Source organism: Hermetia illucens, chromosome 5 (assembly GCF_905115235.1).
Source record: "Hermetia illucens chromosome 5, iHerIll2.2.curated.20191125, whole genome shotgun sequence".
NCBI classification, from domain to species: domain Eukaryota; kingdom Metazoa; phylum Arthropoda; class Insecta; order Diptera; family Stratiomyidae; genus Hermetia; species Hermetia illucens.
The window spans coordinates 79,063,405-79,076,254 of record NC_051853.1 but is presented as its reverse complement, the minus strand read 5'-3'; the positions used below and the strand labels follow the sequence as shown (position 1 = coordinate 79,076,254).

The following is a 12,850-nucleotide window of genomic DNA, read 5'->3' as shown; positions in this document are numbered from 1 at the left end:
ATCCCTTTTTGCGCAGAATAGTGACATGCGATGAAAAGTGGATATTGTACGACAACCGTCGCAGATCAGCGCAATGGCTAGATGCCGATCAGCCTCCACAACACATGCCAAAACCGAGCCTTCACCCGAAGAAGGTAATGGTAACTGTTTGGTGGTCTGCATCTGGAATTATTCATTATTCGTTTTTGGAGCGTGGTGAAACAATTAATGCAGAGAAATATTGTGCCCAACTTGATGAAATGCACGAGAAATTACGTGTTCAGCGGCCTAGATTGGTCAACAGAGATGGAGTGATACTGCTCCATGATAACGCCCGACCTCATGTTTCCAGAATGACGGTCCAAAAATTAAATGAATTACGATATGAGACTCTTCCTCATCCACCATATTCACCCGACCTCTCGCCAACCGACTACCACTTTTTTAAGCATTTGGATCACTTTTTGGCGGGGAAACAATTCAGCAATGAAGTAGCTGTCAAAAGTGCCTTTGAAGAATTTCTTAGCTCTAGAAACCCAGACTTTTACGAAACTGGAATAAATGCCCTTGTATCTCGTTGGGAGAAGTGCATTGAAGCTGCTGGTTCTTATTTTGACTAATAAAATTAATTTTCATAAAAGTTATAGTTTTTTGAAATTTTACTCAAATATCCGACATTTCATTTGCAACAACCTAATAAATATATGCTCGGAGTATGGGTTAAGAAATGTCCTCTAGTTTGGTTTCCATGAGTTATCCGGTTTTCTTCTCTTCACTGGCAAAAAATTGCTTTATACAGCGTTGTATAAGTTATTTTTTTCTTAAGCATACTCTATATTTTGCATTGTCCAAGTTGCGGGAAGAAAGGCTAAACCCACAGGTACTTCCGTTTCAATTGCCCAGCTTCTGCTGCGGACACTAGGTCTAGGCCTGTCTTAGTAAGGAATTCCAGACATCCCAAGGTCCATCGCTTCAATATCCCTAAAATCTGTCTGGTGTCCTGACGTAAGCCATCGCTCCATTTGAGGCTGCCTTATAAACTTTTTGGGCTGTATCATTTTCACCCATACGGATTAAGTAACCCAATCACCACAACCTATTAAGCCGGATTTTAACCATAACGGTGGTGGTATCGCTAAAAAATGTTGGCCGTTATATAGACTACGAAAACAATTCTTTAGGAACCTCAAAAAGGTCTCTGGTTGCACGGTGGGAAACCGTTGTTTTTAAAAATGCTACGGGCGGACTCTGAAGATTTGAGTCGACCAGACTCTGTTTGCCCGTCCCATAGCAGAGTTTACGGGATTAAAATGACAGATTATATCGCTTATATGACTCCTCGGGGCGGCCACCGACACAATCATTGTACTTAACCTCCAAAAGTGCCTAAGTGGGATTTAGGGAGGAAATTATTTCGGTAGAAAAGAAAGGTAATTAAAGTACATAGCAGTAGTACATTCCAATGCGCCTGTCCTTTACCCGCTTATGAATCAGCCAGGTTACTACCCTTAGGATCGCATACACTTCAATCTGAAAGACCGCTGTATATTGTGCCAAGAGAAAAGTTCACTTCTGGTTTCTATTCGAAAGGTAAAACCCTCTCCTAGGATGAAGTTTCCGGTCACTTTAATAAAGTTGGTAATATCATCACCATCATCAACCGGTATCCGGTCTAGGCCTGCCTTAATAAGGAACTCCAGACATCCCGGTTTTGCGCCGAGGTCCAGCAATTCAATATCCCTAAAAGCTGCTTGGCGTCCTGACCTACGCAATCGCTCCATCTCAGGCAGGGTCTGCCTCGTCTTCTTTTTCTTTTTCTACCATAGATATTGCCCTTATAAACTTTCCGGGCTGGATCATCCTTATCCATACGGATTAAGTGACCCGCCCACCGCAAACTCTTGAGCCGGATTTTATCCACAACCGGACGGCCATGGTACCGCCAATAGATTTCGTCGTTATGTAGGCTACGGAATCTTTCATTCACATATTGGGGGCCACAAATTCTTCGGAGGATTCTTCTCTCGAACGCGGCCAAGAGTTCGCAATTTTTCTTGCTAAGAACCCAAGTTTCCGAGGAATACATGAGGACTGGCAAGATCATTGTCTTGCACAATAAGAGCTTTACACTATGATGAGTAGTTTCGAGCGAAACAGTTTTTGTAGACTGAAATAAGCTCTGTTGGCTGCCAACAACTATAGATAGGAGTAATTATCAACGGCTTCAAAGTTGTATTCTCCTATCTTTATTCTTCCAGTTTGACCATGCCCATGACCATGTTGTTGGTTGCTTGGTTTTCGGTGCTAACATTGCCACCATGTACTTTGTCTTGCCTTCATTGATGTGCAGCCCAAGATCTCGCGCCGCCTGCTCAATCTGGAAGAAGGCAGTTTGTACGTCTGGGTTCATTCTTTCCATGATATCGTCAGCATAGGCCAGTAATTGGGTGGACTTAGAGAGAATCGTACCTGTTGCATTTACCTCAGCATCATGGATCATTTTCGCAAAGGCCAGGTTAAAGAGGATGCATGATAGGGCGTCCCCTTGTCAGAGACCGTTGTTGATGTCGGCTGGTCTTGAGAGTGATCCTGCTGCTTTTATCTGGCCTCACACATTGGTCACAGTCAGCCTAGTCAGTCTCATTCAGTTGGTAATATTATTATTAAGTTTATTTGAGCAGATATCAAAATGGGAGTATTTTGAGGTCTATATCTCATATAACCCCATCGCCTGTCTCACTTTTAGCTTGCATAATTTGGCCCCTTACTCTTTCTTTGTGAATGTGCTAATCGAGACCCCCGATACCTCAAACGGGGGCCCTCGATGATTGCTTGGAATCGAATTTCGTGTCGGCGACTGTTAATCGAATGCACGAGGCGCAGCTGCACTCTGTGATCGCGCGAATATCTAGCGATTTTGCCGCGATGACGGAAATGCCGGTACAAATGGGTGCTCTGGCAGCAACAGTGAATGCTGTGCGTTCAACCTCAGGAAATATGGGGGCAGATAGTCGCGCGTCGCAGTTTGTATCGAACTCCGGCGTGCTGGTACTACCGCAGATTCACTGACAGAGCTATTGAATCTATCAGCCCATGCACTTTTACCGCGATACAACAAAAAAATTAAATTTCCGGGGGACGCGACGACGGCTCCCCAAAGCGCAGCAACAGGTCGCCTGGCAATGTACAACCCCTTCATAATCACCACCCCAATCTGCTCGAAGGTGTCTCCTTTACAACACCAAAAGCATATTGCTGCACAAAAAGAGTTTGGACAGATGGTGGGGATCTCCATTCCAGTTGGCCTCCAAACTTATTGGCGAAAGGCGACCATGCCTCTCATCCAAGACTTTGCGTAGTTCTTAGCAAATTATCGTTTTTTCTCAAGCTTGGATCTCGCCAAGGCATACCACTAAATCCCTATAGCTCCGAAGCTATTCGAAGACAGCAATTTACACACCTTCCGGACTCTTCGAGTATACAGGAATAACTTTCGATCTGTGCAAAGCGGCGCAAATCTTCCAGAAGTTCACCCACTTGGACTTCTGCTCCTCCACTGAGTTGGAGCGTTTGGTACATCTCGAGAGCGGCTTCCAATGCCTCCTTGACCATGGCTTAGTTTAGAGCCTGCAATTGGTCTCCAAATACAAGTTTAAGAGGGTCCCTATCTTTGGCTCACCTTCCTCTATCTGTTTCGAAATCTCTCTTAAAATTAAGGACACTTGCTTGCTCACCGATGTGGTATTGCGATTGACACCTTTTTGAAATAAGTGTTAATATTACCGTCATTTGGATATACCCAGTTGAGTCCACATTATTTAAAATATTTAAAATATACCATTTTGGCAGTTTACCTGTAAACCTCCCCCCTTAAAGACACCGTGAAAAATACCAAAAAAAAAGTTTTATTAAATACCAAATATGTACCTCTCCATATTTTTTAATAATCCTAGTTCACGAACCGGCATATACTGAACACGATAAGATGCCGTTTATCTTGTTTCTTTTAGATGAGCAGGGCGCTCTCTAGCGTGCTATCCGAAAAAGAGCGATGATATCAGGTTGAACAAATTGTTTCGTATGTTGAAAATATTAATAAATATGTGGTGAAAAATACGCATTTGTAGTTTTATTCAGTTCTTCCGAAAAATTCCCAAAAATAGCGAAAAAAGGTCCTCATACAAGATGATCTCCTCAAGGCAATTGTGGTAAATGTTTGAAAATAATTAACATAGCCCAGGTAGCGAAGAGCGCGAGACTGGAAAATTTGGTGCAAATCTCACTTTCATTATCAAAATTATAATACTATCGCAAGAATGTTATTATCAACACCCCGTAAACTATTGACAAATAATCCAAATAACACTCCTAAGCAAAATGAATTTGGAAAGGAATAGTCAGTTTACGGTTCTTAAAATTTTGTACGTGAAATAACCTCAAAACCGTCTACACCTGATACCGACTTGTTTAACGGCATATTCCCTATTTTCATTGCCGCGTTTTTGCGGTAACACAAGGAAGTCTCAGTCTACAATCAAATTTCCTTTAGTCGTCATGTAAGGAAGGGGTTGCTCTTATATTTTTTTGACAATTTTTCGAAATGTATTTAGATCTTTAATCCGCCGATAGAGGATTGGAAATATCTTTATTTTTTAGTTCACTATCTACAACACCAATGTTCTTACGACTAAATAAATATTACCCTTGGAACAGTAGACATTTTTGTTGCAGTTGAGGATTAGGAGATTTCAGTAGCGAAACTGGTTCCTGAAATACGTTATTTGGGGAAAAGAGGAAGTCTTTGATTTTCATTTTGAAAATAGGGTTTTTCGAAGCTGATACTTTAGCCCGATTGTATGCATCTTAGCGTCATATTCAATCCATGGTTGTGTGTTCATAACTTTATTTTAAGAATTCATATATAAACATTAGTAGAGTCACCCAAATAGCGTCTGATGCCATTTTGTGTTTTAATGTGCTTAATGTTTGTTTTTGTCTGCCTTTCAGGGTTCATCTGGCATCGCATCATCAACAGAGCAATGAGAGCTCATCGCCAAAGCAGTTATCGCTGAACTCAATACTAAGATTTCAAATTGAAACTGCTCTGGAATCAAGTAAATCGCCTATAATGGATCTCACCTCCAAGTCCTCCATTTTACATAATGTGACTAACATCAATTGCTTTAAGTGTTTTCTGCGGCATTTGTACTTTGTGCCCATTTTTTCGTTGAGCATCTTTATCGCCATTATCACTAGCACCATCCAGAAACTCAGTGATCTTCATGAACATCGTCGGCATCTCCATTTGCATCGCCATCACCATCGCAATAGCAACAATAACCCAAGGCACATTACACCAACGACAATTGTTCAATTATTCGAATTTGCAAACATTCCGCCAAGTCGCATTCGTCAGCCATCGTTCGTGAACAAATTACAATAAATTGCAAATTGCATTGCACGAGTGCGAGTACAGGAGTCGTACCTACACGGGCAGCGCTGAGAACCCAGTACTTTGCAAAAACGACATAAACCCATGAGTAATTGCTCGAAAATTGACCGCAGAAACAGAATAGACTCCGAGCCAAGGTGATCCATTGCATTGTTGAGATGAACTCAATTGAGATCGATTAGGCAATCGCGGAAAATTCTGGAAATTCGAATTAATTAATTGCATGGGGTTCGCACCACCACCCTTCGCTCGTAACGCGATCAAGTGGCAACAGTAGGGTCTCAGCGGCAACAGGGCGACAACTAGCCCAACGGAGTAGTTACTATCGTAATCTGCCTCATAGTAATGGCGATCTCCTAACTGATCTTCGTCTGAGACTATCAGTAAAGCGTAATTGTCGATTATCGGAGCTAATTGCGATTGAAAGCGACTCCGAGCGACAAAAAAGTCGATACGACCAAATAAAGGTCATTCATCGCGTACATTTGTATTTGCAACAAAAAAGCCGACGGAAGTTATGTACGCATATGATGATTATGATTATATTCGTTTGAGCGTTTTTGTATGTATGTACGAAGTAATGGCGTAGAAATTCGTGACAGATTCAAAAGTGAAATTGTTACTATTCAAGGTTATCGTGGACACCTATCGTTCGTTATTACACTCGCTCAGATGAAAAGGAACATTCCCAAGTCTGCCAACTCACACATGCCGCTTTCTTTGTAAATCCATAAATGAGAATTTAATAGTGAGAGTCAGAGGATTCCGACGGTGCAACGATCACAGAAATCATAAAAATAAATTATCAGCAATGTCAGAGGTAAGTGCTAGAGAGATTACGATTTTGTAGTTTCCAAGTCGAATCATGTTGTTGTCATTGAGGTTCGAAAGCTTCTGAAATATGAGAAAACAGCCAAGAATAATTCACTGAAAGAATTCACTTCACAAACTCCTAGAAGTTACAGAGACATACACGACACTGTAGTTCACCTGAAGTGCAAACCTGCACACTCCCCTTCACTTTTACCTGGTCGTTACTGCACTTGATGCACTGAAAATATGATCAAATGAACACCAATCAACCTTCACCTACTAATCCAATTAGCAAGGATTGTGTACTTGCCGTCGGCTCGCAGTTACCCTAGTTTCGATGAGGAGTTAAAAGTCTCCCTGCCGCCCCAAGCAGTCCCTAGTCATTTACTCCGCGATAGTTCTAATCTGGTCCCCTCCTATCAAATTATTGTTATCATAAATCAGCGGAAGGCCTCTGGCTGCAAAGTCTAATGGAAGTGGAACGAAACTACTCACTTGTAGTCATGCCATAATTTATAGCGAATGTAAAGCAAACTTGAGAGACAGCGCGCGGAGGCAGCAATAAGAATTTAATTACAATAATCTCAGCATTGATAATGGCAGGTGATGGGGTGATAACTTTCAGCTGCTTAGGTGAGTTGTTAATAGTGCCACCGGCAATCATAGTGACAAGCGTAAATCATGTTGTACTTTAAATGGATAACATATGTGTGGGAAATGGAAATAATTTTCTTATTTCACTATAAATGAACAGTTATTCTTGGTGCTATATTGTTTGGGTTGGGGCAATCGTGGGTCTCTTTATGTTGGCTCATCACTCATAAGTGTCCTATTTCGACTGCCCCAGCGTTTTTCGCCCTTAGCTGAAGAATCGTAGCCCAAATGATAGCTGAGAGATCAGATGTCCTACCTGTTTTGGAATGCAACTATCCGGTTAATTAGTTCTGACACTTTAGCATTCAAGTTCATCTTCTTTTTCTTCAGCCTTTGTCCTGTTCACAAGCGGGGTCGGCTCGTCGTGATCGGTTTTGCCATTTGGTTCTATCGAATGTCTGATTTGGATGCAATCTCGAGGCTTTTAAATCCCCAACCAGCGTATCAAGCCACCGTTGTTTAGGGTTGCCTTTTGATCGTTTACCATCGACTTCGATGTTCAGACCGATCTTGGCAAGTGAATTCTCGTTAGCACGAATTGCGTGACCATACCATCGAAGACGCCTCTCTCGCAACTTTTCTACGATCAGTGCAACCCCATAACGATCGCGGATATCCTCATTTCGGATGTGATCAAAGCGTGTCACGCCACTAGTCCAACGTAATATCACCAATTGTGGAACGCCACTTCATCCAGTTTGCGTTTATGCGTGAACCACTCAATTCTGCGCTGATCACTGCCGCTAACAGTGATTGTGCCTGTTTCATGGGGATCGGTCGTAAAAAATTCAGTTTTGTTTAGATTCAATCTGAGACCGTGTTTCATGAGGTGATCATTCCATGTTTGGACAAGTTGCTCGAAATCGTTTTTGCTATGAGATGCTAGGAAACATCATCCTTCCCTTCCTCTATCCACTTTCATGTACACCTGTGTCGCCCTCCAGTTTAACCTTTCTAGAAATCACTTAGATCGCACTCTTGACCTCTCTAACTTTCCTGTGCGTTGTCTTTCCCAATCGCTTCATGCTCCGTCTTACGTTGCCTCTGACGCCCATCACCCTGCTCTCGAGTTCGATGTTCAGATATCCCGACTCCACTCTCCTGTCGCTTACAAGCCTACCAAGTTCAACTTTCGTAAGGCGAACTTCGAAGGTCTGAACTCAGCCCTAGCGTCAAGCAACTGGGTCCCCATCCTCTCTCCATTTACGTCTGACCAAGCACTCAACACTTTCTATACCATTTTATCTGATCTTCTTCCTTGTTACGTTCCCTCTTCTCCTAAGTGCTTACGTTCTTACCCCATCTGAAATTCACAAAAGACTACGTCAAAAACAGACTGCGAGAAAGAAGTTCTTGTCTTCTAGAAAAGTTGCTGACTTAGTTTTTTTCAAATCTCTTCGTTCCTCGGTTAAATCCTTAATACTTAAGTCCAGAAACGAATATTTGTCCAGCGTGGAAGACTCACTAAAGCGCGGAAACCTGAAACCTTTCTGGTCCCACATTCGCAACTCCCGCTGCCCTGCCCAGTTATCACCTCCATCCCTTAAATTCTCTGGCTTCTCAGCTAACTCCCCCCAAATATCTTGTGATTTACTCTGCCGCTACTTTTCGTCAGTCTATCTTCCCCCTCCTTCCTCCGATTCCCTCCTGATAGTGGATGTAGCCTGCCCCGCATCGCCTACCAGTCCCATTCTTACCCCTATCCTTGTCGAATACCTCATTGGAAAACTTGATGCCTATGTCGGACCTGGCTACGATGGTCTTCCAAACCTCTTTTTGCTCAAAACTGGTAAGTCCATCTCACTTCCCCTATCTCTTATTTTCAACCGAAGAGAATCATTTTCCCGGCTTGTGGAAAGAGGCTCTCATCATCCCCATTCACAAAAGTGGCGATCGTTCGCTTGCCGAGAATTACTGTCCCATTTCCCTCCTCTCCTCCTGTTCCAAAATCCTGGAAAGATATGTCAGGGACTGGTTGTCCGCCCATTTTGGCCAACACATAAGGAAAGAGCAACATGGCCTCGTTAAACGTAGGTCCACTACCTCCAACTTGCTTGACTTTACTAACTTTGTCGCCAAATGTCTAAATTCACGGCAAGAAGTGCATACCATTTACACTGACTTCGCTAAAGCCTTCGACACTGTAAATCACAAGATACTTCTATCCAAACTCTCCTTTGTTATTTTTATTTTTTATTGCGGACCTTCCTCCCCTCCTTACTTGTCCCTGTTTGCTCTATGAAGACGACCTTAAGCTGCTTTCCGCTACATCGTCGCTTATGGACTGTGTTTCCCTTTAATCTAACCTGGACACTTTGGTTCGTTGGTGCTCGACTAATGGTTTAGCGCTAAACGTCAGAAAGTGTCACTCTATGTGCTACTCCCTAATATCCTCACCCACTTCTTTCTCCTACTCTTTTAACGGACATTTCTTATCCTGCTTAAATTCCACTCAAGACCTCGGAGTCACTTTCGACAATAAACTCCGCTTTGACACCCATTGCCTCGATGTCATCAATCGAGCAGCAAAATTGTCAGGCTTTATACTTCGCTCCTCCTCTGATTTTGACTCCATCCAACCCTCCCCTCCAATCCTATGTGGATCTATGCACATTTTTTAAGCTTTTTGTCTGTGGACTGCTCCGTCGCTGACGACATCACCTGCCGTCCTGCGTCTTATAGCACACGTAGACATTTCAACGTGCCCTTCGCAGAGCTCGAAGTCTACTTTCATTCCTCGATTTCTAGCCTCTGTCGAAATTATAACGCGAACAGCTTGGTCCTTTTAACTTCTCTACTTCAAGTAGTTTTAAACGTTTTTTGCTTTCTCCTCCTCCTGAGGACAATAATTAATTGGAATTTACTCTGGTTGTTGTCCGTTAATTAAATAAATAAATAAAGTAGTGTGTAGGGCGCTGGACGTTGGATATCCCGTGCGACGGTGTCCATAACAAGAACAAAGAGGAGTGTTGAGAAGGCGTTTCCTTGATGAACATTAACAGAGACACGAAGCGGTTTTGATACACCCGCCATACTTCGAACTTCACTTTTCGGATCATGGTAGAGCAATTGAACCCAGCGAACGAGTTCTTCTGGCACTAAGTGTCAAGTATATTCAGTTTCTCAAGGCATTGCCACACCAGTTTAGAGTTTACTTGAACCTAAGCGCCTTGGTCGCTGCTTAGCTATCGATGAGAATACCTATGTTCTGCCCCCTGTAGTTTCTTAGGCGATTAAAGGAGGCACATTTGTCTATGCCGTATACTTCTGCCTGGAATTTGCTAGTGTACCTGCCCATTAGCTCAAAGTACATTTTCCTTGGACCAATCACCCCGAGCCCCGCTCCCTCTGCTGTGAGGGATCCGTCAGTGTACCAAGTAATCAGCTGCTTGTTTTAAGCCGTATGTCGCAGCCACGCTCTCCCAGTTTGCCTTGTCACTCCAAAGTGTTTCAAACTTCTTATCGAAGTGAAACCTCGTTGTCATGTTATCCCTTGGTATCAGTAATTCGGGATGCCGCCTAGAAAGAATATCAATCTCTCCGCTCTCCGCCTCACTGATACTGCCGGCCATCCTGAATATTGCCCTCCTTGTCTGCATCTCTATGTGCAGATGGAGAGGGGTTAATCCCAGAAGGACCTCCAGGGATGCCGTTGTGCATGTCCTCATAGCCCCACTGATACACACACAAGTCAGCTTTTGGAGCTTATGTAACTCCCTAGCGTGTGTGCTGAGTTGGGTTCTTTCTGCCCAGATTACCGCTCCATAGGTAACCATTGGCCTTACTATTGCAATATATATCCAAAGTAGTATCTTCGGACTGCAACCCCATTTTTTTCCTGCTATGGATCTGCAAGTCATCAGAGCCCTCGTGGCTTTCCGACATGTGTCTTCCAGAGTAATTTATGGTCTAGCGTAATTGCCTAATATTTGACCTCTGTTTCTCGTTTCGCCTCCATATCGGCTCTCAGGTGATCAAGCTTATGCCTCCTATTGAATGGTATTATGGTGGTTTTGGCTGGATTGATCCGCAGTCCTGCCTTCAAGCACCGAGCACTAGTAACCCTTAGTCCAGTTTGGATTCTATCACATAGGGTATCTTCATATTTGCCCCTACAGATTAAAACAATGCCCTACAGATTAAAACCCTGGACTTGTATTCCAATATTTGTTGGCACGTCCAGGAGTTCGTCTACTACCATACTCCACATCAACGGCGATAGTACCCCCCACCCCCCATCCAGAACGCCAGTGTGTTTCCCACTCCCTTGCGGCTCAGGGCATCTTGTATCTCTGTGTGCGATTTTTGTCGAATGCTCCTTCGATATCCAAAAACGCACACAGTGCAATTTCTTTTGTTTCTATGGCATGCCGTAGTACCTCTGTCAGCTGATACAGAGCAGTTTCAGTTGACCGCTCTGCCCGGTAAGCGTGTTGACAGTGATGTAGGGGATTACGCTTTAGAACGTTAGTTATAATATAGTTGTCTTAGACCTTTTCCACCGTTTTGAGTACGAACGATGTTAGGCAAATTGGTCTGAGGGATTTACATCCCAATACTATGCTCCCCCTTACCACCCTCAGAAGAGACTCTAAGATAATTCCTAGGCCTCTCTGGATAAGTGCTGGGAAAATGCCATCTACTCCGGGTGCTTTCAGTGGTTTAAAAGTTCCTACTGCCCACTTTAGCCTAGCTTCTGAGCATACCTCTTTTGCTAGTTTTCACTTCTCCTTTCTTCCCGTTTTATTCGTTGTTGGGGTGTCAGGCAGAATGTTGTCGCCTGCCACCGTGGGGTAGGACTCCGGGACATGAGTTCTGAGAAGCAGGTGTACCATGTCCTCCTCTTTCTCGGTAAATGTCCCATCTTCCTTCTTCAAACAGACAGGGGATATTCCCCCGTCTTTGGCTACAGCCTTGTAAAGCCTCGTTGCTTCTGTGATCTGTTCGACCCCTTCACAGAATTCCCTGAAACTGTTCCGTTTTGCTTTCCTGACCGCGTTGCTATACGCAGTCATTGCATTTTTGTATCTCTGCCAGTCCCCGGTTTGTTTTGCGCCGGTTGAAGAGTTTTCGTGCTTCTGTTCTCATTCTGGCCAGTTGCCTGTTCCACCATGGTACACTCCTTACTGACTTAACTGTCTTAGCCGGACAGCTGGCCTCACATGCGTCAATGACGACTATGTTGAGGTTTTCCACCACTGTCTCTAGTTCCAGCTCGCTCCTGATGTTACCGTCCCCTTGAAGGTGTCCAATATTGTTGCGGAAGTACGTTGCGCAGGATTCCCAATCCGTTTCCTGGGTATTCGGAGTTACCCTCAATGTCGAATCTAATTATCCTGTGATCAGATATAGAGGGTTCATCCGACACCCTCCAATTCGTGAGCATTCCGTTAATTAGAGTATTTCCTAGAGTTATGTCTAGTACCTCCTGTCTAGTGCTGGTCACAAATGTTGGAGTGTTCCCTAAGTTATATATTTCTAATTTATTGCTAAGAATAAATTCAAGAAGGTACTCACCTCTACGTTTGGTGTCGCTGCTTCCCCAAACTTCATGGTGGGCGTTGGCAACGCAGCCGAGGAGAAAAGGTAAAGCCCTCTTCTCGCAATACTTCGCCAGTTTTGCGACTTGTTCCGGTGGAGCCCTGGTTTCGTCTCCTCGGAAGTATCCCGATGCCACGACTGCCTCTCGAGTGCTCCTCCCGGTTTCCAATGAAACTCGGATAGCCACAAGGTCCCCGGTTAAGAATTCTGAAAGACATATGTATTTCAAATTACGTTTAAGAATTATGCAAGCTCTGAGTTTTTCACAAGAGGAGTCCCAAATTACCTGCATGCTTCCTCCTTGCAGACCGCTAATCTCCCCCCGGTATACTCAGGGCTCCTGAGCCAACACTATTCCAATGTTTTCCTTGAAACTTGCCCTTGCAATCACCGCAGATGCAGCTTTCGCAT

The 12,850-nt window shown here is 43.7% G+C and overlaps 1 protein-coding gene across 2 annotated transcripts in view; it reads left to right on the top strand.

Annotated features, from left to right (window-relative positions):
- The window catches only part of LOC119656638 (adenylate cyclase type 9), a 313,256-nt gene that overhangs the window by 58,636 nt on the left and 241,770 nt on the right, over window positions 1-12,850 (top strand). Inside the window, exon 2 of one of the 2 annotated variants that reach the window (XM_038063082.1) lies at window positions 4,987-5,093. Coding sequence is in view for 1 of the 2 variants with exons in the window: in XM_038063081.1 (XP_037919009.1) it covers window positions 6,243-6,251 (9 nt within the window). In the remaining variant the exon portion in view is untranslated. Of the gene's footprint in view, window positions 1-4,986; window positions 6,252-12,850 lie in introns of both variants that reach the window. The other variant, XM_038063081.1, reaches the window with a different exon arrangement.